Here is a 26,417-nt window from a genome sequence, read left to right on the forward strand (position 1 = left end):
GTTTTCCGCTGTCGTTACCAATAATAACGCAATGATGGGTTTAGTGCTCAATGAGCTTGAATATACAAAACGCTTTTTAACTTTAATCGTAAAAAGCAGTTAAAACAACTAATTCTCGTCTGTTTCCGTAACGTTTAGTTTCTCAGTAATTAAGTTTCATAACATTCTTAAGAAATATAGCATTAATTTCCAGAAGTCTAAAAAAGTCGAACGATCTGGAGGCCGGTGCCTTTAATGCCTGTTTTTGTTACATTTTTAATTATTCCTTTGAAAATTAACTTAATTTAGTCCCAAGATTGCAAACAATTACAGAACAGAACAGAACATACATTTATTTTGACTTGTACATTAAATTACATTAAACATAAAATAATTTTATTGTGTCAAATGTTTAATTACCCTTTAAATTTCACTGTATATTACAATATTGCCTAGGGGTGAGCAATATCCGGTCAGTGTTGTTTCAAGCTAGGTCATAAAAACATGTTACCCAATAGGTATTTTTATGGTTTTATGGTTTTTGTGTGTTGTAATATATATCACTTTTTCTGTTTATATATCTTCCTTTTTCTTTCTCTTGGGGATTGAGTTTTTATGATTTTTTCACTTATTTCATTAATCTTATGACAACAGAAAGAATCAGTACAAACTATTACCCACCTATAGCATTAACAGTAATAAATTATCGTTATTGACTTGTCAGTCTACGAATTTAGATTATACCATTAAATGTCAGCAGAGTTTTTCCGTAAATATAAACTGAGTGAAGATCCTTGCCCAAATTTCACAAAAAAACAAACTTAAGTAATTACTTAGTTAAGTCTATTATCTTAAAACTGTACTAAGTAAGAAAGAGAAACTTAAGACCTTGATAAATGTCATAGTTCAGATGTAGAAGACAGTAGTGCTGTATAAAAGACAGTGATTTAGTTTAATACAAAGTATATGTAATTCATGTGATTAATGATTATTTACAGACAGTTAATTTTTGTGTGTACATAGATATATGTTTAGCATTATGTTTCATGTATTAACAAGAAAGTATTTTTTGTGTTTGAACAAAGAACTATAAAATATATTTATTTTTATGGCTCTTTGATATGATTTATAGCATGTAACGTATACAAATAACGTATTCATATTCTTAGATATTACTTTTATTTGACAATTGATAAGTATTATATACATTTTCGACTAATTAATGTTCCGCTTTTCACTTTAATATCAATTAAAACTTGTTTAAGTAAACTGCGCGTCTGCAAATGCATCAGCTGTTAATTATCGATTTTCCCCCGGTTATACTACAACAACAACAATTAGTACGGAAATCCACGAAAGCGTCCGATAGCAGAGATATCGGATTATTGGTTTTATTGATTTTTATGATAGGTAAAGCTGTCCCGCTTTATCGGTTTAGCGATGTTACTAAAAGTTGGTAATGTGAGTTGTGATTATAAACTAATCATCAGCTACAGCCGTTTTCTGATAATTTCAAGCAAAGCTAATTCTAACAATTAAATAGTATGACAGAAATTACTGGCTGAACTATGTTTCAACATCTGTCGTTATATATGCAGTACTGAGGTCTGTGCATCATTATTCGAGGAAGTGTACTTTTCATTACGGCTCTGTATGCCTTTTGGTTAATTAGCTCTATCAATAAGGGTAATAACTGTCAATGAAAAACTTACCTAGAAATAGTAAGTAGTCTCCCTTGCATTGAGAAAAATTTTGAAACATTTTCATGAAGGGAAATAACTGCCAAAGAAAACTATACTTAGAAACAATGATTGAGATTAATAAAAAAAGATTACCTCCTCCCTGTTTGGTCCAGTAGTCATCTTTAGGTTTTGGTTTGGGCGTCGTCGTTGTTGTTGTTGCAGTTGTTGTTGTTGTTGTTGTAGCCTTTGTTGTTGTAGTTGTAGGAATGGTTGTTGTTGTTGTTGGGGATGTTTTTACTGTTGTTATTTTACGTGCTGGGGAAGTTTGTCCGAGTGTTATGTTTGTCGTCTGCGTCGGAAAATAGTCAATTATTCCACTTTCTGTCATTATTGACAGAGAACTGTGGTGATCATCTTTCCGCAGTCTAGGGTCATCCATAACATAACTCAACGAATCGTCAAAAATCGGAACTCCTCCCTGAGCGTTCGTGTAGAGCGGACGATTATGCCTGGTTGTCTGAACGCTGCTCCGAGTTGGTGACGCCGGAAGTGCGTCGGATAATGGAAGCTGATTATTTGTTGGGGATGACTGCCGAGAACCAGATTGTCCTATATTGGTGGTAGAACTGCTTAGGTAATCGGTAGAAGTTGGTTGTGTCTGTTTTTTTGCATATGCTGTGGAACTTTGTGCACTTGGTTCCAAGCCACGAACATTCGGGCTCGTTGCATGCGAATTTTGCTGTGTATAAGTTTGGCTAGATATACCATAATCAACAATAGATCCATTAGGAAGAACCTTAAATCTTGATTTTACCGGTGTATTTGCCTCTAAAATAGTGCTAGTACGTACATATTTGTTACCCGTAGCTGTTGTCGTTCCGTGGCCGTGGCCGTGGTCGTGGTCGTAGGCGTAAAGGGCTATTGCATCACCAGCAAATGCGTCAAAATGACCCGTTGTTGCAACATTATGACTGGCCGAACTTGTATCGAACATACCAGCTTCTTCATAAAGGCCTTTGTCCTTTACCGAATGCGTCCTTCTGGCCATAGCTGTGTTAGTTCGAGCACTTGAGCGTCTTCTAGCACCTAAATCACTAACTGTTTCTGCACGTGTTGCCCCTCTTGCAAGAAGGGGTCCTTTGGCTGCTTGTACATTTGAAAAACGTGTTTCAGCGGTAGGTCTAATTTCTGCGGGTCTATATTGACCAGTGTTTTCCTGAGAAACCCGCTTTGAGCTACTTCTTATTGAAGGAGAGTACCGACTCGTTTCCTTAGTGGGAAACACTGGCTGAGACTTTATTGATGCTGGCGATATAATTGCCTGATGGTAAGAATCTATGCCATTCACTCGCCTACTTGCTGCCGCTGTGGCTCGGATCGTATCATACACGGTAAGTCTTCGAGGTCTGGGTGTGGCTGGTGGACTGAGGGTAGTCCAAATATTTCTCCAGCTTGAAGGGGCGTTCTTTTGTACCTGCTGTAACAGGCTTCCTTGATTTAAATTAGGGTAACGGAGATTGCACGTTACACCTGAAATTGAACAGAAATTAGTTTAAATAGTAAACCAAATGTCGACTTACAAAATGGCACACATCAGATACCACGAATACTCTCAATACGACATCATAATACACGGAAAACTGTTACTTAATGTATTTTTATTTCACTGTTTTTGTTGGGTTTAACGTCGCACCAACACCATAATATGTCATATGTGGACTTTCAAAATTTAAAGGGAGAGGAAGACCCCAGGTGCCCCTCCATGCATTATTTCATCACAGGCGGGTACCTGGGTAGAGCCACCGGCCTTTCGTTAGCCAGCTGGATGACTTCCCCACATGAAGGATTCAACGCCCTGAGTGGGCAAAACTCGGGGCAAGGGACAAGTTAATCAGTAGACTACGTCAAGATGACAAAGGATTGATGTAAGCACATTTAGCTCTATAAACATTAGTGTTTGATGTAATTTGTAAATCAGAATTTCATTTCTGTATAAAGTTATCTCTGACTTGTGACAATATGGCTCAATCAACCATTAGTCATTTAAGAAACTCTGGCTTTTTCATGCACCTTAAATATAACAAAACTAGAGAATATCGTGCATCTAGTGTTTTTACCTTAAGATGTCTAGCTTTTTTTATTATTAGCCTTGCACGAAATGTAAATAAGTTTAAGAATTGACAGCTGAATTTAGTGACACACTGTTTGGTGTTTGGGAAATACAATGCAAGATATGACAAACATGCCATTAATGTGCACTAAATGGTGTGCATAATATAATAAATGCGCAATTAGGCAAGGTTCTGGACTGTCATTCAGTGCAACAAAACGACCGAGAGATAATAAGCATTTTGTATATTAAAATGTAACCTGTCTTTTGACAGATATCATATAAATTATCTTTTATAGCTTTTGATTTGAAAGAAATAGTGATACCCAAGCTATGTTTTACGTGCTGTACAGACAACACGAATGTTAAAAGGGTCATTTTGCCTTTGATTAACATTTAGCTGCCATATTTTATTGTTATGGACATAAAATATGTTATTTTCTTGTTAAATACAATGTTTGATAATTGTTTTCTCAAGTATTTGTCATAAGTTTGACTATATGGCTAACATAATAGAAAATACAAAAAATGCATTGTTTTTTAAGTGGACGCATTGGTCGAGAGGGCTAAGACGCTTTCCTACGGAGGTGAAGGCCCCTGGTTCGAATCCTGGCTACTCCCATTGCGGTGTGTCCTTGGGCAAGGCACTTTATCTCGATTGCCTCAGTCGACCCAGCTGTAAATTGGTACCAGCAAATTGCTGGAGGTAAGGTATAAATGGTTTTAACTGTTCTTAAAATAGGGTCGCTCAAAAGCTCTGCAGAGCTTATGTTAATTGTTTCACAAAGTGACGGTAAATAAAAATTACCTTTACCTTTACTTTTACCTTTGATTATCTCCCTTTATGACCCTGACTTTACAATTTCATGTGTAATATTGAAAGTAGCGTTTCTCTAACTATTCAGTTATGTGTAGTCTCTATTATGACTGCAACATTATTTGAGCTGTGCCATGAGAAAACCAACATAGTGGGTTTGCGACCAGCATGGATCCAGACCAGCCTGCGCATCCGCGCAGTCTGGTCAGGATCCATGCTGTTCGCTTTTAAGGCCTATTGGAATTGGAGAAACTGTTAGCGAACAGCATGGATCCTGACCAGACTGCGCGGATGCGCAGGCTGGTCTGGATCCATGCTGGTCGCAAACCCACTATGTTGGTTTTCTCATGACACAGCTCATTTGTTTTTAACATAAAATTAAAAGCCTTATGGAACTTTAAAGCAGTACTTCATGTCTGATCAACCGGAAGTAATGGTGAAAGGTCATTTGTCTAGGTTACGACTTATTGGCAATTTGTGTGTAAATTCCTAGAAACGCCAATGTCAGATAACATGAAATGATAAAAAATGTTGACAAATATAATATTTTCGAATACTAGCAATGTCTTAAAATCAGTTTCTAGCTTTCGCATCTCTTTCATAACGGGCAAATATCTCGGAATGAGAACATCTTGGGAACATGTATCGTCAAAAGTCATAGAGAATATAAACTTTTGACCATTCACACAGACACCAAAGAAAACAGGTCAAGGACTTCAACCATCGACCCTCAATTTAATAATTCAGACTTTTCCCCTTAAACAAACATTCCTGCAGTCTATGGTCAGGTCAAGTATATTTGACACAATTTTACGGTGACCTGGTGTGTATACTTCAATAAAAAGCCTTGGCCATATTGTAAAACCGCATGACAGAATTCTGACAGCCGTTTTCCTTGTGATGTTTTTATGAACACACATGTAAATTGACATGATTCAGAAATACTCTGTTTATTTTTTGTTTCAGTAATAAAATGTCAAAAATGGTCCGGTAATTACATTATTATGGTATTCTTAGTACACGTATACCAGATATCACTAAAATATCTTTTATACTTTTCTAGTTAAGTTAACACTTGAAATATAGAATACGAGAAGAACAGATTGATGAGAAATCCTACATTCGATCTGGTCATAGCTGGTAGAGGAGCTATCCTCATACCAACTTTCATTAAAATTTATTGTATATTGCTCAAGTTATCACAGGATCCAGACTTTGAAGACAGACGAATAAACATACTGACCGACCGACCGACCGACAGACAGACAGAAACACGACCGAAGGGCAAATTTATAGCCCTCTTCTCGGACATAACCAGTAGGGGATTCAAAAATCGATTACGGACCACTAATAATAATAATAATAATAATAATAATAATAATAACTTTATTTTCTGAAGGTGACATACTAAGTGTACAAATACAGATATTTTACAACTTATTTCCAGTATGGCCTTCAACTGATATACATTCACACATACACACATACACACAATCATACAGTCAATTTATAATTGAACATTTATACAAAAATATACATATCAGAATTTCTTAAATTTTCTCGACAAACACGTCTCAAATTAAAGAAGTCTTAAATAAACGTAATATAACAATAACTATGTTTTAAAAGAATTACCATGCGTCACAAAGATTATACATGACAATTAAAGATGCATACAAAAAAAAGAAAGTCTGTCTCATAAGATAATAAATAGTTCCAGATTTGAATAATAAGATAATATGAATATTATTATTATTGGAAACGAATACAGTAACATCAATTCAACAAAATTCTTGTAATTACAGGTAATTAATTGCTAAAAACTATTGTAAGAGAAAATTCTTTAAATCATGCTTGAAAGCAGTTATATTATTATTATGAAGTTTAATGTAAGAAGGAAGTGAATTCCATATGTGTGCAGATTTGTAGCTAAATGTTTGTTTCAGGTAGTTCGTTTTAGGTTTAACAATAGAAAGATCCATGTTTTCGATTGAGTGCAGACTGTAATGATCATTATGAACAAAATGTAGTAAATCTGAAATGTATATAGGACAATCTCCTGTTTTACTTTTGTACACTAATAATGAAATATGGTATTTGCACCTGTTTTCAAAAGATAGAAGTTTTGAATTTCTTAATACTTCATCAAAGTTGCTACACTTTGATTTTGTAATTATTTTTATAGCGCGTCTCTGCAAAGATGTAATTTTATCAGTGTCCGATTTGTGACAAAGTCCCCAGACATTGCAACAATACTCCATGGTTGACATAATATATGCATTGTAATACAATAGTGTCATCTCATCTGTTAAGAAAAATGCAATTCTTCTAAGTAGAGCAATTTTTGAGTTTAGTTTATTGGCCACGGTACTAACGTGGGATTGCCAAGACAGAGTTTCATCGATATATACACCTAGAACTTTCTGACACTTCACGTTTTCAATGACCGAACCGTCTAAAATTAACTCAAGTTTTTTAGTATGTTTTATTTTTACTCTAGTGCTCAATACCATACAGTTTGTTTTTGAAGGATGAAGTGACATGTTATTTATTTTACACCAATTATGGACACTATTTAGGCTATACTGAAGTTCAGACTGAATTTTTGTAATACTGTCGGCGGATTTATGTAGGGTGGAGTCATCGACATATAGATCAATGTTAGTAGTATTTGAAATTAACGCCATGTCATTGATATATATCAGGAAAAGAAGGGGTCCTAGTATGGATCCTTGCGGGACACCGGATTGTACTGTCATTCTTTTGGAATGCAGCTTCTTTACTTCTAGAGTCTGTGTTCGATTAGCTAAATAAGATTTAAATATATCCAATGTTCAATGTCCACTAAATCTAAATGACATTGAATGTGAGAAGAAGCTTAGAGTTTTTAAAACATTTCACTTATATCACATATTGGTGGTAAATTATTGTTTTAAACTATGTAATAAATGTTTGCTATAGAAACACTTAATTCCTAAAAATTAAGTCGTAGGTCACAGACTTTTAAATACATAGGTCCGGTCGTAACTATGGCAATTCAGACGCTAAGTATTATGTGCGTTTCATCTGCAGATTTGTTAAAATGACTGACTGGGTACATATCATTTTAAATATATATTGTCATTTCATACGTATATTGTAAAATAATCAAAACATCAGAGAATTTATGAAACATGGTGACAAAATAAAAGGTTTGATAATATTGTGTTAGTTCGATGAAGTGCACAGCAAAACTGTAAAAGAGTTTGGGTAGTCACAGGACCTAAAACATCATTGTATGCGGAGTAAATCTGGTAATTTTAACCTAAAGTCTAAATCTTGAATATGTGGATATATTTTGAATCTAAGGAACCTTGTTTTGGCATATAAAGGAATGTTTCTTATAATATTTTCTCATTTTTGCAGCTTTATTGCCAAACATGATCCAATACTAAACGTTTTACGAAGTTTTATAAAGAAATGTTCAGTTTTTACAAAGATATATGGACATTTTACTAAAGTACATGTCTACATTTAGACCCTATCGCTTTTTTATTACAATTTTTCGCAAACTTTTAGGTTTTGCTGGGACGCTAAAATACGATTCATTCCGTAAGAAATAAAAAAAAAAAAAACAAAGTCTATTAAGTTTGAACATTTTCCAACATTACAGAGAAAACTAGAAATGTGTCCATGGGACACAGATGCCCCCACTACATGACAAAAGACACAATTTTTTTCCTAGGTCAGGGGCCATAACTGCTACAATACTAAATGAATCCGGACGCGAAAGGTGCACAACCGCAAATGCTGACCAACATTCCTTTAAACTTTGGTGACTCTATGTCAAATACTTTTGTAGCTACGCGCGACACAACATTAAAATGACCAATTTTTAACTAAGTCAGGGGCCATAACTCCTACACAACTGAATGAATCCGGACGTGAAACCCCAGGTGCACAACGGCACATGCTGGCCAACATTCCTGTAAATTTTGGTGACTCTAGGTCAAATACTTTTGGAGCTACGAGCGACACAACATTAAAATGACCAATTTTTAACTAAGTCAGGGGCCATCACTCCTACACGACTGAGTGAATCCGGACGCGAAACCCCAGATGCACAACTGCACATGCTGACCAACATTCCAGTGTAAACTTTGGTGACTCTAGGTCAAATACTTTAGGAGCTACGCGCGACACAACATTAAAATGACCAATTTTTTACTAAGTCAGGGGCCATAACTACTACACAACTGAATGCATCCGGACGCAAAACCCAGGTGCACAACTACACATGCTGACCAACATTCCTGTAAAGTTTTGTGACTCTAGGTCAAATACTTTTGGAGCTAGGCGCGACACAACATTAAAATGACCAATTTTTACAAAGTCAGGGGCCATAACTCCTACAGGACTGAATGAATCCGGACGCGAAACCCCAGATGCACAACTATATACATGCTGACCAACATTCCTGTAAAGTTTTGTGACTCTACGTCAAATACTTTTGGAGCTACGCGCGACACAACATTCTCGGAAGGACGGACGGACGGAGGAAGGACGGAAGGACAAGGGCAAATCTATATTCCCCCCCCCCCCCCACACCCAAAAAAAAAGTGGGGGCATAAAAATAACCCTTACTGGTCCAAAATCCAACCCCAAAATAGGCACACCTGTCAAAAATTAGGTCTACAATTTAAGAAATATTCAAAGTTCACGATTAGTTTTGCTGGATAACATCTTTCAGCATAACTTGAGTCATTAGCACTAGCTGTGATGTCCTTGGACAAAAGTCATGTTTTTAGCTCTAATATACTGAGTTAGAGACCACCAATTGTTTTCCCAAAGACTTCCATTATAACGTTATGGCGTGTTCGACCTTCTATAAGTCGAAACTTGTATTTCTAGTCACATTTTATTAAAAAACTATCTTAGTTCCATTAAAATCACGAACGAAAAACGTATGAATAGTGATACTTTATCCGAGTATTTTTTCGCGTGAATGACATGACCTGTGTATATCACACAGAAAAACGTTTCGTGAAACTGTTTTCAATATATACACATCTGATGTAGCAAATATTGTCAAAATGAATAATAAAACATTCTAAACGCCCTATTAAGGACCAGTTTCGAAAACAAATCACTTCTTGGCTTTGTTTACATTACTGACCGATCAGAACGGACTAAACATTACCTTCGATCAAGTTACCTGTACATTGTTTAATTGGTGGTCTCTGACCTGTAAGTTGGAAAAATATGTTTAAGGCGATAACCAATCTTTTCTGAGTATATTGCTTGATTTATTAGGTTTTTTTGCTTAAGCAACTATAATATTTCAGTGGAATTATGGAAGCTTGGTGCGCCATGCTTGCTGCTAAATGCCGAAAGGTATCATTCAGTTAGTAGTCCGCATAACAGCCATGATGTCGAAAATTGACCTTAGGACAGACATATCCCGTTACTTCCCACTTTATGCAATACATTATATGATGATACTATATACAAATAAAAAAATAACAAGACTTCTGGCTGCACCATATCAACTGACGAACAGTTTTTAGCTTAGCTTTAACGGATGGTTTTATACTAGCCTACATGGGGGGTCATGTATATAAATTGAATAAATATGTCAGCTTAATTGTTATATTGTTCGTTTCTTCACCAGTGAAATATGTCAGTGTTATGAATAATGCAAAAGATACCACCTGGACGAAAGAATATTTATTTACAAAATCATGTATATACTTAAGTATATTTTGACCGATCAAAGTAAATGACAATTTATTCCCGCCATTTTGAAAAGGAAATTGGCCAGAAAGCTGAATTTTTATGTTAAGAGACCAGTTCAATACCCGGTATCTGCTATATAATACTAGCGTCGTCGATTAAAACTACAGTATCTGCTAACAGAATGCTGAATTATCCGATCCGTACATTCAAGTTTTGTTTTTCGGCGACGCCGTCTAAATTCGTTTTCGTTACCTATGCCACGTGACTTCAGTTTGCAAATCAAACTACTCGATAACGCATTATAGATAATTTATCAACATGGAAGATTTATGTAACACTCTGCCTGATTGGCCGAGAGTGTCAATTTCTTTCACTCTGTTGATTGTGCTACGCTGAGTGAAATGTAGACAAAGCCTTTATTCTAAACGACGCTGTTCAAAGTTTTAAAGCTAACTTTGGCTCAGTATATTTAGCAAGAATATTGATATATCTCAAAATGATAAGTAAGTTTAATAAATATGATAAAAACCTGTTCAAATACCAACATATATCAAATTAAAGAAAGAGCTGAATACGGTCTGCGTATCACATGAATAAGAGTGTGATAAGAGTCTTTTATGTAGAGAAGTGCTTTTTAAAAGATTTTCCTTGTTACAATTGTCGTCTGTATATGAAAAGGTTTCTTGCTTTTGTGACTTATTCAGATTGCATATTAAAATGAGTACTTGTTTGCTTTGATATATTTGTTATAAATTATTTAACTGATTTATTATATATGAATATTTTTCTTTAGTATGGTATGCAAATATTGAACTCAGTTGAAATCTGTTTTATTATATATATGCTATATAATGACTGAATCTCATTAAACTGAAATGAAGGTACGCTGCATACAGTTTATCTATGTGATATGACTACGGTCAAACTTTGCTTATGAAACAGAAATATTGAAATAATTACAATTGTATGTTTTGCTTGACCTTCATTTTTTTATAGGTGTGACGTCATTGTCCAAAGATTCATGAATAGCGAATATGCATTTGTTAAAGCGGGATCAGTTGGCCTATTTTAGAAATAAATAAAAATAATAAATAAAAAAATCCTTTAATTGATTTTTTTCTCATGTATTCTAATCAAACTTGATTTGTAGCATCTTTATTAGGCCAGCAGCCAACTTTGTTCAGCTGGGACATTTGACGCTTTAAGGGGCATTTAGAGCTAAAATTAGAAATGCTTTTATACAGCGTCTCATGAACAGCTTGGTGGATCTTTGTCATGCTTGGTCTGGAGCATCATTATAAGGTCCTCTTTATTTATATAGGAACTTGGGCCCTATTATGGACCACTATAGCTAAAAGTAGATATGCCTTTCTTTACATTAACAACTAAAATGTAATGGATTTTTATCAAATTTGATGTGTAACAATATCATAAGGTCTCCTGCTATTTTTGTACAAATGGGGATAGGTTAATGACCTTTTCTCATGAACCGCTTCATAAATCCTCATCAAACTACTGCTGTAATTATTCGTATAAGGATAAACGAAACAAAATTGCAACCCTACGAAACCTTTGCGAAAAATTAAAAGAGAACCTTTTAAATTGTTAAAGTGCGGTGTTTAGTTTTGTAATTTGAAAAATGTTAGATGAAAGATGGATGTTAGATGAAAAATTCATAAACTTCTTTCCTGACCATCATTTTTAAAGATATTTCTTGTTTATGACTGTTTATAAACATTTATGTTCTTAATTTTGTTAAAACGCATTAGCTTACGTTATTTTCAGTTCTGTCATGGCGCATTCTATCTAAAATGCAATAAATTGTAATCTATCAAAATAAAATTAATGCAGTAATTCGTTTATGTTATTTATAATGTTTACATATTAATTGTAATTTCGACATTCATTTAACACATTTCCGTCAGTAATGTGGTAACTGCGGTAACTGCATATATATCGTTGAGTAGGGATGAAGGATTAACTCGAAATCTCTTGCGCTGTTTAGATTATAACCAGGGAGGAGGGGATGGGGGAGAGTTGGTGTGTATTCTGACCACTTTACAGAATTTGAAGGCAAACGTGTGAATAGTTCGAATACAATTTGTAATTAAGGGGAAACATTTTAAGAACTAGAAATGTTATCAGTGGGACATGAATGTCATCGTTACATGATGTTAGGGCACAAAAGTGTGTGTCCAGCGAGTAATGACACTTAAACAAGAAAATGTAACAGAATTACCAACTTCCTTCGCCTAGGGAAATTTTTCACAAAGCATAATGTTAGCCAAATACAAGGTCTTCTTCAAAGTAAGGCGACACGTTGTCTATAGTTATGGGGGAAACCAAGTAATTCTAGAATCCCTTGATGAATGACAGAGTTATGGACCAGACACGAAACAGACCCTGTTAAGCTTTGACCTTCCAACGTGACAATCACCTTGGAGCTAGGGAGCTGGGTTTTGTCCGTGACAGGTCGTCTTATTGTACGGAATATTAGGCTAAGTGATTGATGGATGTCATAGTTATGGACAGGAAACAAAGCGTGGTGAACAGACAAAACCCATTTCTATCCCCCCGTTTTTTCTTCGAAAAATAATTGGGGGTGGGGAGGGGGTCAACAAGTGTGACCTTGACCTTTGAGTTAAGGATCTATGTCTAGTAAGGGACATAATGCCCTTTTTATATAGTGAATATCTAAGCAGCCAAGTAATTAATATATCCATCGGTGTATTAAAGTGTTAAGACAGGGCAGAAAAAAATACTTAAGATAATCTACCTCGAAGTATGACTTTGACCTTTGAATTTGGCAGATGACACACTGTCTTATTAAGTTGAGTGTTTCTGAAGTCATATGCATCTACCCCAGCTAAAAATGTTTAGATCTTATTTTTTTTTACCTCTATTGACTGAATTAGTAACATCAAAGTCGAAGTATTGATTTATGATCGACTGGGGTTTCCTATGATGATTGATTTATGACAAGGTAAGTATTTATTATGGAAATGTATTAATAGTTTTCAGTGCACATCTAGTATAGTGATATATAATCAACATAATGGCAATGAATTGTACTGACAGTGAAAAGAACGGTGTCACTGTACAAGACATATTAAAATGATCATTTCCGGTGGTTTTCGTAACGCTATCATTAAATGATCATGCTGGAACGTTTGTCTCTAGAATATTAATTTAGACAGTCAAACAAGTAAAAATATTGTAAAATATTTACTGAAAATGTTTGGTTGTAGACTGTTGTAGTCATGAAAATTTGTTTATCATTCAGTATTTTCAGTACTATGTTGCTTTGTTTAAACACTTGACAATAGAGCATGTCAGTTTCCTCTTGCATTGGGTGGAACTAGAGAGAGAGAGAGAGAGAGAGAGACAAAAAGATTAATAGTTTTAACAGGTTTTCATTTTTTTTCCAGATATTTATTTTTGCATTATATGAAAAAGAAGAAAGCTTGCTAATTAAATTGTATTAAAGGTAATAAATTCGATCAAAGACCCAAATGACTGGTAGGTTTACTTCTATCCAGTTTTCAGTAAAAAAAAATACCAGACAACTCAATTCAACTAAAAATGTAATCTGTTATGTACCATCACACCAAAAACTGAGTCAATATCTAGCGGAAAATGTAAAAACACAAAAACTTTAGCCACTTCGCTAAATGATCTCATGCAGCTGGAACCAAAATATAAATTGATCTTTAGATCCTCACCAAATATACATGTATTAGTTTAATTATCAGTACGTATAGCAAAAAAGTGCGGACAACTTATACCAATTTCCCAAATTTTGAAACATGTTCTGACCTTGAACTCAAGGTAAGAATATGTTTCAAAATTTGGGAAATCGGTAAAAAATCGGAAAGATAGATGGATGCCTCGAGTTTTATTACAAACGACTGCAAATGTTTCTCATCTTGTGACGCAGACAGGACGACAGGCAGGCAAGCTATGTTGCCCTTTTTTCATATAAGGACGTCACTATAGTTGGTTTCGTGATCAATACACCCTTAGATCCCTTCACCCGCCCCACCTCCCGAATACCCTTACTTATCGCCGGAGGAATTGGGTTGTTGTCTTGAAAATCGACCTATAATCTAATATATCTGTCGGTATGACTACAAATACATCATACAAACTAATAAAAGTCGTTCCTATCTTTTAAACGTATATACTACCACACTCATGACGACATATGAAAGGCTCTTACAAAAGTATCCCTATTTCATTTTGTCTAGAAAGGAGAATACACGATGTAAGCATTTACTTATATCATGTGCATCATTTTTTTCTCCAATCTTTAATTTTCACACTTATGTCCCCCGATCAATTTAGAATATTGCCTGAATCACCCATACAATTTTTCCGTTTTGGTATATGAGAATCTTATACCACAATTTAAAGAATTAAAGTTTTCCAAAGTCAGACTGTTACTTGACATTATATAAAAACTTTAAATTTTATTTTTCCAAAAACATCTCTACCACAAAATGCTCGGCCTAAATATTTTTCATTTAATGCATTTATTTATTTATTTATTTATTTATTTATTCATTTACTCTCCAACAAATAAAGTTGGAGTTAGAAAGTTAAAAACTCATTTTCATTAGCATTCGAGGTCCGGCCGAAAGATAAACTGAGAATATGATGAATATGTTACGTTTAAAAGTGTGCGGAAATATACATAAAGTTATTTATTTCACGATATTTTCGGGCGTGCATAATTTTTTTACGACACGAAGCTATAACTACAGTTAAAGTGGCTAATTATTATGTATATACAACAGACATATCTGACAAAAAGTGATCCCCGCTCAAACTTTTACATGTACAATGTATAACCGCTAACTTAGCATACTCGCGTAAAATAAAGTGTGTTGTTATAATGTCAGGTCTGGAACAACAATTCTTTGAAAGAGACTGAGAAATATCGGGTTAGAAAACATCCAGACTTAGATTTAAACAATGTATATCGGAGCGCTGGTCTTTACTAAAAAGTAACAGATAAAGTTTATCATAAAGTAAACTCGTTGGCGACCAAATAACGAATATAACCTTATCATGGCTTTCCTTGTCAGAGTATACCCCTTACATAGTCACCAACAAATAATGAAACTTAATAGAATTTGACCAGGCCGTGCCTTGAAATTGAATCATGTAATGAATTATGCGAATGTAGCGTGTTCGCTGCTACAATTAGAAATTGGCTTGAAATGATGAGTGTTTTTAAGGAAATATATCTGGTAGTTAAACCAGTCATAATCTTTGTTGATTGTTGGGGAGTAACCCGTAGAAGTAGAAGTAAACCATCTATAGAAAGAATGGTAGACAAAATGACGATAATCGGCTGAAAGAAGGGGTGGGGGGTGGGGGGGGGGGGGGGTAATCTTTTACAGATGATACCTACTTGGCAAGTTTTCAATTTTGTTTAAAAGTCAATACATTTAGTTGCATGTTAAAGGTCTCTAACGATCACTTCAGAACATCAGGCTTTCCTATAGCTACTTTTCATGAAAATTCTATCACAAATTGACACAAACATATACAGTACAGCTGCAAAATTTGCCTAGGTTGCACAATAATCATTTAAACCATATAATTCCATGCAGAATGCATTCTTGCAGTGAAAAAGTGTGATCACAGCACTCGGTCTGCAAGAAAATGCGCAAAAATGGAGAACAATGATTTTAAATTTTTTTGATTACATCACGGAAGCACTTTTTGTGTGCCGAATTACTGACCCGATATGCAAATGGCGTAATAGTATCATAAGGCAAACTAAAACAAAATCCCAAGTTTAAAAGATTTGGTTGCATTAGGATGTTTAAAGTTATAATCTGAACAACTTTTTTTAATCATAAAAGTAAATGCAGTTAAGATATAATGAAATTCGCAACCCTACATGTTGGCGTTACATTGGAGACAAAGTTTGTTGTCTTGCAATATTATAAAAAGGTAAGGGTAGATTTCCCGGAAGCACAGAGCACCATGCATCGCACATAACGGAAAAAGATAGTAGATGGTTTGCTTCAAAATCCAACAACAGATACATTTTGATTATATGCAAAATACAAAACGGGGGTGAGTGGGGTAAGGAGTAGATAAAAGATTTCCTGTTTCTATTGACAACTTGTAGTTCATACACCTAAACTTACAAGATCAAAAGGAAGTATTTTGAATATTTCTCAAACACAAATTCTTGCTTATACATTCTTTATTTAAACATTCACATAGCTGTACCACCTTTGTATAGAGACTAATTCCTATGCCTAGTATTAACAACACTTTTGAATGTATTAGATATAAGCGACTAAGTTTTCTATTCTAACCCGCAATTTGTTATCCTAGATTATTCAAATTATCTCGATCATTCGAAATCCAACTAAAACTGATATTCATTCAATCATAAAGCAGGGGAGGAGTTTTATAATTATTGTGACAAATCTTCACCTTATGTCTCAAAATTTTGAAATTCTACTTTTAACACGAATTGAAAGTGGTAAAATACCAAGGTCGTCATATACACACGCTCTTAACATAGAATCTGGTGTACTTTGTTTCATATTAAAGATATATTTTAAGTATTTCAATCGAAATTTGTCAACGATATCAACGTTTTCTATTCCCCAGACTTCTGAGCTGTATAAAATAAAGGAGCAACCCTATTATCAGATAACTGCAGTTGCATATCATTTTACGAATTTTCTAGATTCATTTTATTCATAGAAGATATGACTTTACGAGCTTAATCAATATAATATGATAAGTTTGAATTTTAACAAATATACATTACAAGAAAATATAACAAGATTTCCAAAAAAAAAAAAAAAAAAAACACAAAACACACACACACACACACACACACACACACACACAACAAAACACTATGCAGAATTGAGTAAACCGTTGTAATGACTTTGAAATAATGGAGAAAATCAACATTATTCTTGCTTTTTACCAAAAGCTAGCAGGTGTTTTCACTGACTTTGTCATTTTTCAGTATCATATAAACATTCAATGCCAAATTTGGTAGAAATGAATGTTTTGAAATTATTTTACCGCGACTCTGGGCGAGAAGATGGTTCTTTCTCAGTGCTATCATAGTTCAGATTAGATTTCCTATAAACATTTCTACTTTTGTAATATTTACGTACAGAATTTGTTATAACTACCATAAAACCACGGTTAGTATTGCAGAGTAGCTGTCCTAACATATGAAGATTATCCAAATCTAGCTTAAGCTAGGTGCTCGGATTGATTTTGGTATAAAACACGTGCATACAAGAATATGATACATTGCCCAAGGTCATGACAATGCCACAATCATGACTTAATACTCAAAATCATATAGGAAAATAAGAATTCATTAGAACGTTTTCATGTTTCCACCAAACGATACACAACAAACGTGATACCATCAATCTTTGATTTTTTTAGGAAGACCGCGAACAACCTTAATTAAGTGAATGATAGTGGAATAAAATCTGAAGTAAAATAATGCTAATTAATTCATTTGAGAAAGGACAAAAATCATTTTTAAAAAAACCCCATAGAACTAGTGTCTCTAAAAGGCAAAGTTAGAAAGAATAGAAAAGTAACCTGTACAAAGAGGCCGTCTAGAAATTACTTCTGGTGAAACAACGTGTTACTTCAAACTGATTCATTTCAATGGAAGGGTGAATTGATAGGGAACCGATCCAATCGTTATTGAGACGAAAATCGGGATCGATCCCTCTACGATAACCGTTGATGCGAGTTATCAAATGAAACTATAGTATCAATTAAAAACGGTGGCACGAGGTTTAGTTAAAGGCAAAGAAATCTTCCTTATTAAGTGAACTCCACACCGCAAAATAAAACCAGTCTTTAAATCCCAATAACAAGATCTGTCTTGTCAGTCTAGTTAAGGTCATAAAACCTGTAGACTTGACATGTGCCTAATTTTGTCAAGATATCATAAATTTTTATTGCCTAACAGGTAAAAATTGGTTTTTCCCTGTTTTTGCATTTTATTATGAATCTGTTGTTTTTAGTTCTGTTTCAGCATTTACACAAAATTTAATTGTTAAGTTAATTTTGATTGCTCGTCAAGGAATTAATGTTCCTGCAAATTAAAATTATAACTCTTATAGCAAAGCAATACCCAAACTATAAAAAAATAATTATTCAAAACTTAATAATGAGAAATTACATAGTTTGTTTATTCAAAGATTATGATTCTTTTTATCAAAGTACACAATAAAACACAAAAAGAAAAATGATAATTTCGGGATTTTATTGAAATTAAAGAGGCGTTTCAGTTGCATTTTTAATTGATAAGAAGTATATAGACAAAGATGTTATAATATTAAAACATGGTTGATCTCTTGAGTTGTTAAATATAAGTTAACTATCTACTATGTTATATATAAAATCAGCAATAAAGATATATCATTGTTCAACAATACACAATAATTTATTACTTCTAAAAGCTATGTGCTGAATGCTTATTTTATATTTTGATAATCAATAAACAGCAATATGAGATGTAATTGTTTTAAAAAACTTACTTATTAAAAATATTGATAAAAACTATTGTATCTTATCACTTTGTTTATTAGCCTAATTCAATCAAGCTTTTAAACTCGGTTATAAAGGTGAGAAATGAGTTGTTATAAAGGTTGAGAAATTACTCTGCAATTTATTACTGATCAGTCAATGACAGTGTATTATGATAAACAGATCAAGTTTACCAATGGTCCCTACTTGTGTATGGCCCTTATCGCAATCGCAGAACCCTTATATCACATAGGACACATCAACTCAGATCGTGTTCTTAAGATTCTTTAGAATAATACGCATTTTTCTTGTGCGTTTACACATTTGTCGAACCGCAGCGTTTCGTACATTATGTTGACCATTGGGTTGCTTTATGTCGTATCAAATAGAAGGAATTATAGCTTAAATGCTTCTGCCTAAGTTACGGCTAGCAGAATGGTGTTGGAAGGTGAGCAGCATCAACTGAATGAAAACAAATGAGAAAGGTGGTAGACAGGAGTTACGTCCCATCCAGGGCGGACAAAAGGTCTTTGTCGGTCGTGCAATTACACATCATAGATAAACAATCTGACAACCACATGACATCTAATCTATGACAGATTAAACTTTGCAGAAGTACAGTAATAGAAATATGCAGGGTGTAACTTCTTGACATTTCCTAAAACGTGCATTATTAAGATAATAGATATGTTTTGTAAACGTGATTTACCCCATCCATAAAAAATATTTCTCGTGGTTCAATGGTTCACTAAAGTATGTCAGAAAATCAGAATCGCGAGTACTCGTTGTTTTTCAGTTATTGAGGAATTCTGGCAGGGCCCACCAGGAAGGTTAAATCTCAACGTAACTGCTAAAAATTTGCGTCGTAATACAAAATAGCATCTTTCAATAAAATGTTACACATTTTCTAGTAAAAAATCAGTTTATAAATATGCATTTTCAAGGCAGATCGATTCCTAATTTAGGCAGTGCCTTATTTCATATCATATAGTGCAAAGGTAAGTGTTGGGAGAACTGACACGTTAAAGTGATACACGTTTATAATCTTGAAATCCAAATGGCAACAAAGGTAATAGGACACTATAATTATTTTCACTTGACATGGACTTAAAGCTATGCATAATGTGGATGTAATGTTTTTTTTTTATTTTGGTAGTAAACTGTATTTGATTAATACACAATTTCAGAAATAGAAGTAGTATCAGGATTGATGTAATTTTATAGTGAATAAATGTGACAGGAGGAATCTCGCTTAGAAGATGTATATCCCCTACTTTTCACGCCACTTTATGTCAGTTTTAAAAGAGGTAAGACATTAAACAGGTTAGCTATGTTTAACAAGACTGTGAACATTGCACGACTGTAATTAAAATTATGTCACTGGTTCTAAATTATCATTCAGATCAAGACAATTTTCACGTCATGTCTTCACACAGAAACACACCTTTAGTCTTGCTATCCATGACCTACATGTTGCAAAGTAGTCTCCCCTTGGTATACTGTTGAGGCACTTAAAAATTGCAGAACCAAGGGCACTTCTAGTGACACAGCATTTACCGGCGAGCATTTCCTTTAGCAAGGGAAATAGGAAAGTGTCATAGGGGCTTAGGTCAAGAGAATGTGGGTGTTCAACCTGAATAACCCTTTTTGTTCTAAAAAAATCTGCACAGTCATTGTTGACTTCAATGGGCGGACACATTGTTATAAATAAGCTTTTTTGCCTTTCACACCTTTACTTTGGTATTATTGTTTTTAGAATGTTTTGACAGTTGTAAGCAGTAGAACTTGTCAGTGATGGTTTTACCTTTTTGCAAGGATTTATAAAACGGTGCCACTAGAATTGAACAAAATGGCGTACCTAACACAAGCCTTCAAACGATCAGTCAGAATATGATAGACGGTCCCTTCTGAAATGCAAATAGTTTGAGCTGTTTGAGAACCTTTACCGGCACCAATATTTTTCTTTGTTGCTGCAACAACAGGACTGGTCTTGAAGACATGACCAAAGGCATATGTATAAAGGTGAAACTGAAACTGAAACTATTTTGACCCCTTTGAAAATTGTAAGCCCCGATTTCTAATGTTTCTTCACGTTTCGTTATTGCATTGAAATAGCGCCATGTATAATTCGAAAATAGATAACTTAGTTAAATCGATATTTCACAACTACTTTGAGTGAACATCCTTAATCAAGTATACGAGATTTTTGTAACCTTTATGTTCGTGAATATGCTATAGATCGACGTATAGCCAAGGTAGAAAGATAAACAAGCTGTAACCGCGGAGACACATTGGTCGAAATGGCAGAAGACCTAAAAGTGACATGAGAATTTTCACCATGGCTATAACAGTTCATAAACTACTGATACCGCCTTAGAGATGCTGCAATCGGTCTAATAAGAGAAGAAATAAGCATGATGACATATGCAGCTAAGATTCCCCATAGATTGCCAACACCTTATGGAAATACAGCTGAACCTGCCTTAGCGGACACCAACGTTAAGCAGCAACTTGTCTTATGCAGTCTGTCAGCTTACTTCTCAAATTGACCTTTTTTTTCGTTCTAACTTCAACTTGTCTTAATCAGCCATATCCCTTTAACAGTCAGACACACTTCCTTGACCGGCTGCTAAATACAGGCTTTACATTGTTTTCACTTGATATGAATTATTTTATTTCATGAATGTATAAATTTTCCAAACATGTTAGTAAACGAACGGAATATTTTGAATTAAAATCACTAAAACGGTCAATATATAAGCCGACGCTGCAATATTTCAGTGCCGAGTTTTCTCAGTATTGATGACATAATGCTGAAAGAAAGACAACCGGAGGAATTTATTCTACAAAGTTTCAGAAGAATAGCAGAAACTTGAGCAATCAGTACGGAAACTAAAAATTTACGAGACATACAGATATTTTGTTATCTTTTACAATCACTAAGATCAAGTATTATACTTTACCTTGAAAAGTAACAGACACTATTAAAATCCAAAATATCATGTTACAGAAAACTATTGCAAACATCCCAAAATAATCGAAAAGAAATTATATTCAGTATTTTTTCCTGCGCCTATATTCACTAAATACGAAACACTTTATCCTAAAGTGACATGTTATTAACGTTTTTATGACACTGACCCAATGATTTGTATATTAACATGTGCTTTCCTGCCGTTCTTAACCAAACCATAAATTCACCATATAAGAAGTCGTATATTATATTTAATACATTACTATGGTAACACTAACTAAATAATTCATTAATGTCTATATCTGTGTGAGAGACAGTATAAATAATGTCACAAAATCATCTTCTTATATCCTTGATTCTGATGCACTAAACCGTTACATTGAATCGCGCAGTATTTTCATTACGTAAATTACACTATTGTCAATCAGAAAAAAACCTCTTCTGAACAGTGTTTCAGTGTCTATGCAGATTGGCATGTTTCGAATCCAGTTAGTTCAACACTATGATATTTCGAGTTTATGACGGGCATTTCTGACAAAATTTAGAAAACTTTTCAGAAACACCTGTTGTGATTTCGCGATCTTGGGCTTTTTCACAAATATTGCTATTTATCTTTATACGATTTTCACGATGATTCAGCAACTATTTCCCCGTTCACTGTACTCACTGTTTCTCCCAAACAAAACGTGACATTAACTTTCTGAAAATGGCAGGTAATGAAAAAGAACTTTCGACATGTAATATACAAGATTTCATGAAAAAATATCTGACATAATTTTAAATACAGACATGGCAGGATCTATAGGATGGACAGACAAACAGATGGACATAATACGACAAAGTAAAATATTTTTCATATTTTCTACATTCCCATCTATCTATGTATCATGTCATTTGCAAAATATCTCGTGTTTTTAAATTAAGAAATAATTCCTTAATTATTCATTGACATAGCAACCAGAACATTTGACGCAGCAACAAAACAAATTGACCTGCATAACTTTCTTATAGTCCCATATCATTATATCAAGTTTCAAAAGCACCTTAAATACTTATATTGGGGACAGACATCGCACGGACTGTTTGACAGTCCACAGACTTCCAGCGAGTAGGAGAATCACCAACACCGTCTTGGCTCTCTGGAAGCGAAGCAAGGCCTGCCATCCTTTGAAAAATGATAAATCAGATTGGCAAAACGTATCATAAAGTTAATATAACAGCATGTGTATAAACATCGTCCGCCTAATTGCGTGCAATCACGATTGTGTGGATTGTATAAATAAATAAAACATGAAAAACATTTGGTGGTTATTAACATCGGCTTGTTTAGCTTTTTTGCTTAAATGAATTAACTGTGTCCTATTTTACAGCGGCTGCTGAATATAAGAGAACAGAGTGACAAAATAATATATTAAGTCAATCCATCAACAAAAATTAGACTGTCTAAATACATTTTTTTTGTATATAAGGCATGTTTATTTAGAAAGAAAACATTTTGCCAGGTGTCGTTGGAAAATTGTAACATCACGCTTCTGTAAGGCCAAAGAGGTATGACACGCAATGTTTTAGTGACAGATATTTAGTCCGATATGATTTCGATCATTCAGTACCAAACCTTTTCGACATACTGCCGCTGGGACGCCAAATTGTTTCGGAACTATGACCGCTTCGGTGTCATTTTTTTCAGCATTATGATCGCTTCTAAAGTCCTTCAGCAAATACCTTTGAGAGTTGAGGAAGACTCAACTTTCACCTCCGCCTACTGGTCAAAACAGTGATTTTCCGCATGGCATATGGATATGGACATGGAATCGAAAGAATTAATTGACACAAAATGAAAGGAATCACCATCTTATGTGAGGTTTTGAACGATAAATTGGCATACGTTTCGGAGCCTGCTACCTGAACCATTTGTTGAAAGCCGCCCTTTCGGCACGAAGTCTTTTCCGCAAAATCACTGTTGTGCTTTCAGACAATTACTGATTTGATACTACGTGATTTCGGCACAATAAGTGTTCCAGACAAGATTAAAAAAAAAAAAAGTTTTCTCTCCAAGTGTGACATTAACCTAGAGCTAGTGCTCTGGGTCTTACATGTGACAAATCAATTTGTTATGGTGACTGTTTGTGTCAAGCTACATAGATATCCTTCCATTCGAAGTAAAGTTATTGACCATACCAAACAAAAAATGTTATCTTTGATCGCTAAGTGTGACCTTGGCCTTTGAGGCAGTGACCTGGGTTTTGCACTTGTCTTATTAAAGGGAAAATTGTTGCCAAATGATTTTGAAATCCCTTGATGAATGGCAGAGTCATAGACCAGACATGAAACTGACATTCCTAATCTGTGACCTTACTTGTGAACTTGGCCTCTAAGCCAGTGGTCTGAGTCTTGTGCGCGATACGTCATCTCATTATGTATTATGGAGAACATTTATGCCAAGTATTAGTAATTTCGTGATCCCTTGATGAATGAAAGTGTTATGGACAGGACATAAAGACGACCGTGTTAACCTTTGACCTCCAAGTGTGATATCTAAGCTATCGGTATGGGTCGTGTGTGCGACACGTCGTCTCATTACTGGGAATTCAAAATCCGTTCATAGATGTCATAGTTATGGACCGGACACGAAGTATGACCGACGGGCGGTCAGCTGGACGGACGCAGCATGTTTCTATAACAATAACTGTTTCGGCATCAAGCGGTTTCGGCAAAATTACTGCTTCAGAGCCAAATTGCCGTTTCGGCACCGAAGTCGATTTGGCACAATAAACTGTTTCAGCACAAGCCATTTCGGCATATTGTCGTTTCAGCACAAAAACTGTTTCTGCTCCGAAGTCGGTCTGGTGCAAATAATCTTTCAACGCCATTGCTGTTTTTGACACTAAATGCTCTCGACTTAATTACTGTTTCGGAACCAACTGGTTTCGGCACAGTGACTGTTTTGAAAGAGTGTTTTGGAAAGATGTGTTTTTAGAAAAATTACTTTTTTTTCAGTTGACCATTCGGCCATACTATTTTGAAAAGTTTAAAAAAGACAGCCTTAATACACTCATTTCAAAATCTCTCTCGATGTTTTACATATGGGAAGTTTTGTTGAGTAGTGTTGTTGCAATTTAATTTATTAATTTTTGTGATAACTTAAAGATGAAAAAAATCTGGTTTTTCAATAGAGGATATTTGTTTGTTTCAGTGTAAGATTGAAATATCTTTCACAAGTGAACACCAGTTGCAATATTCTCACTCTAAAATGTAGACAGTTCGCTGAAAAGCATGTAATAAATTGCGTTAAGTACCACTTACTCAGTAAAATGTTTGGACATAGCTTACTACATGTATAAACTAAAATATAGTTAACTCAGAAAAAGGAACAAACCGCCGTGTAAACATGTCTATGGGATATGGAGATAGCGAAAGATGTGACTGAAAAAAATCTTTAACGGGGCTTGCAAACTTTTTCAATAGCGATGGCCTGTCTGAGTTGAATTTAATGATATAAATATCACAAAATTTACAAAAAGTGGCACTTAGTGCAGTGTAAGGGTAAGCCGACGATATAGAAATGACTTCCAATGCATATTTTTCATGTCTAATCTATTTCATATTAATTTTATTCTTGACATTAAATGCAAATAATAATTTTGATTATGTGTTTAATGTGACACTTGCTTTTTGCGTATCAGGAACGCCTTCGTTGATTTCATACTTATTCAATTTCTCTTCTGTCATGTAAATAATGACTAAAATCTATCGACCTCTAATCAGCCATAAATTATGTAAAATTTTGTGCATTAATTATGATAGGGCCCATAATAAAATCGCTTTGAACTGCAAATTTAAAACTAACCCGAGTTCAATTAAAACAGGAGACGGGGCGTTTCATTTTGACTGATTGTATTTTATTGAAAATAAAGTTTGTATTAACAATGCTATTTTGTCTTTTATTTGAGTCAATAAGTTCAGAAAATACATCAGGATTTTTCTCCTATGAAAATCGTAAGGTAAGAATACAGACTACATGAGCCGCGTCATGAGAAAACCAACATAGTGGCTTTGCGACCAGCATGGATCCAGACCAGCCTGCGCATCCGCGCAGTCTGGTCAGGATCCATGCTGTTCGCTTTCGAAGCCTATTACAATTAGAGAAACCATTAGTGAACAGCATGGATCCTGACCAGACTGCGCGGATGCGCAGGCTGGTCTGGATCCATGCTGGTCGCAAAGCCATTATGTTGGTTTTCTCATGGCACGGCTCACATATTGTTTACTAGATAATGAGAAATGTCAAAATAATAGTGTAACAACTCCGTTCAAAGATTACACATAACAAGCAAATGAAGAAGATCGGAAAAGACGTACTAAAATGAAGATTTTCACAAAATGTTAGAATTTTTCGTGGGAAATGACGCCGTGAAAAATGCACAAGAACGCGATATGGAGTGTACTCGACTACAAAATTTCCCTTATTTAAATATGCATACATTTTTCCTACACGAAGAACCACCGATACCCGAGTTGAAAGGAAACCTATTCCTGTGGAAGAAAGCATTCATTTTTGCTGCCTTCAACACTCTTCAGCTTTTCAAAATCCGT

At 34.6% G+C, this 26,417-nt stretch overlaps 1 protein-coding gene across 2 annotated transcripts in view; it reads right to left on the reverse strand.

Annotated features, from left to right (window-relative positions):
• Positions 1-22,153, reverse strand: part of LOC123561436 (integumentary mucin C.1-like) — a 46,532-nt gene extending 24,379 nt beyond the window's left edge. For both annotated transcript variants that reach the window (XM_045353803.2, XM_045353802.2), the window contains exons 1-2: positions 21,814-22,153; positions 1,815-3,191 (exon numbers count right to left, since the gene is read on the reverse strand). In XM_045353803.2, coding sequence (XP_045209738.2) covers positions 1,815-3,191; positions 21,814-21,877 — 1,441 coding nt within the window. In that variant the 5' untranslated portion in view covers positions 21,878-22,153. The remainder of the gene's footprint in view (positions 1-1,814; positions 3,192-21,813) is intronic.
• Positions 22,154-26,417: the final 4,264 nt, after the last annotated feature.

The sequence above is a fragment of the Mercenaria mercenaria genome, chromosome 10, assembly GCF_021730395.1.
Source record: "Mercenaria mercenaria strain notata chromosome 10, MADL_Memer_1, whole genome shotgun sequence".
Lineage (NCBI taxonomy): Eukaryota > Metazoa > Mollusca > Bivalvia > Venerida > Veneridae > Mercenaria > Mercenaria mercenaria.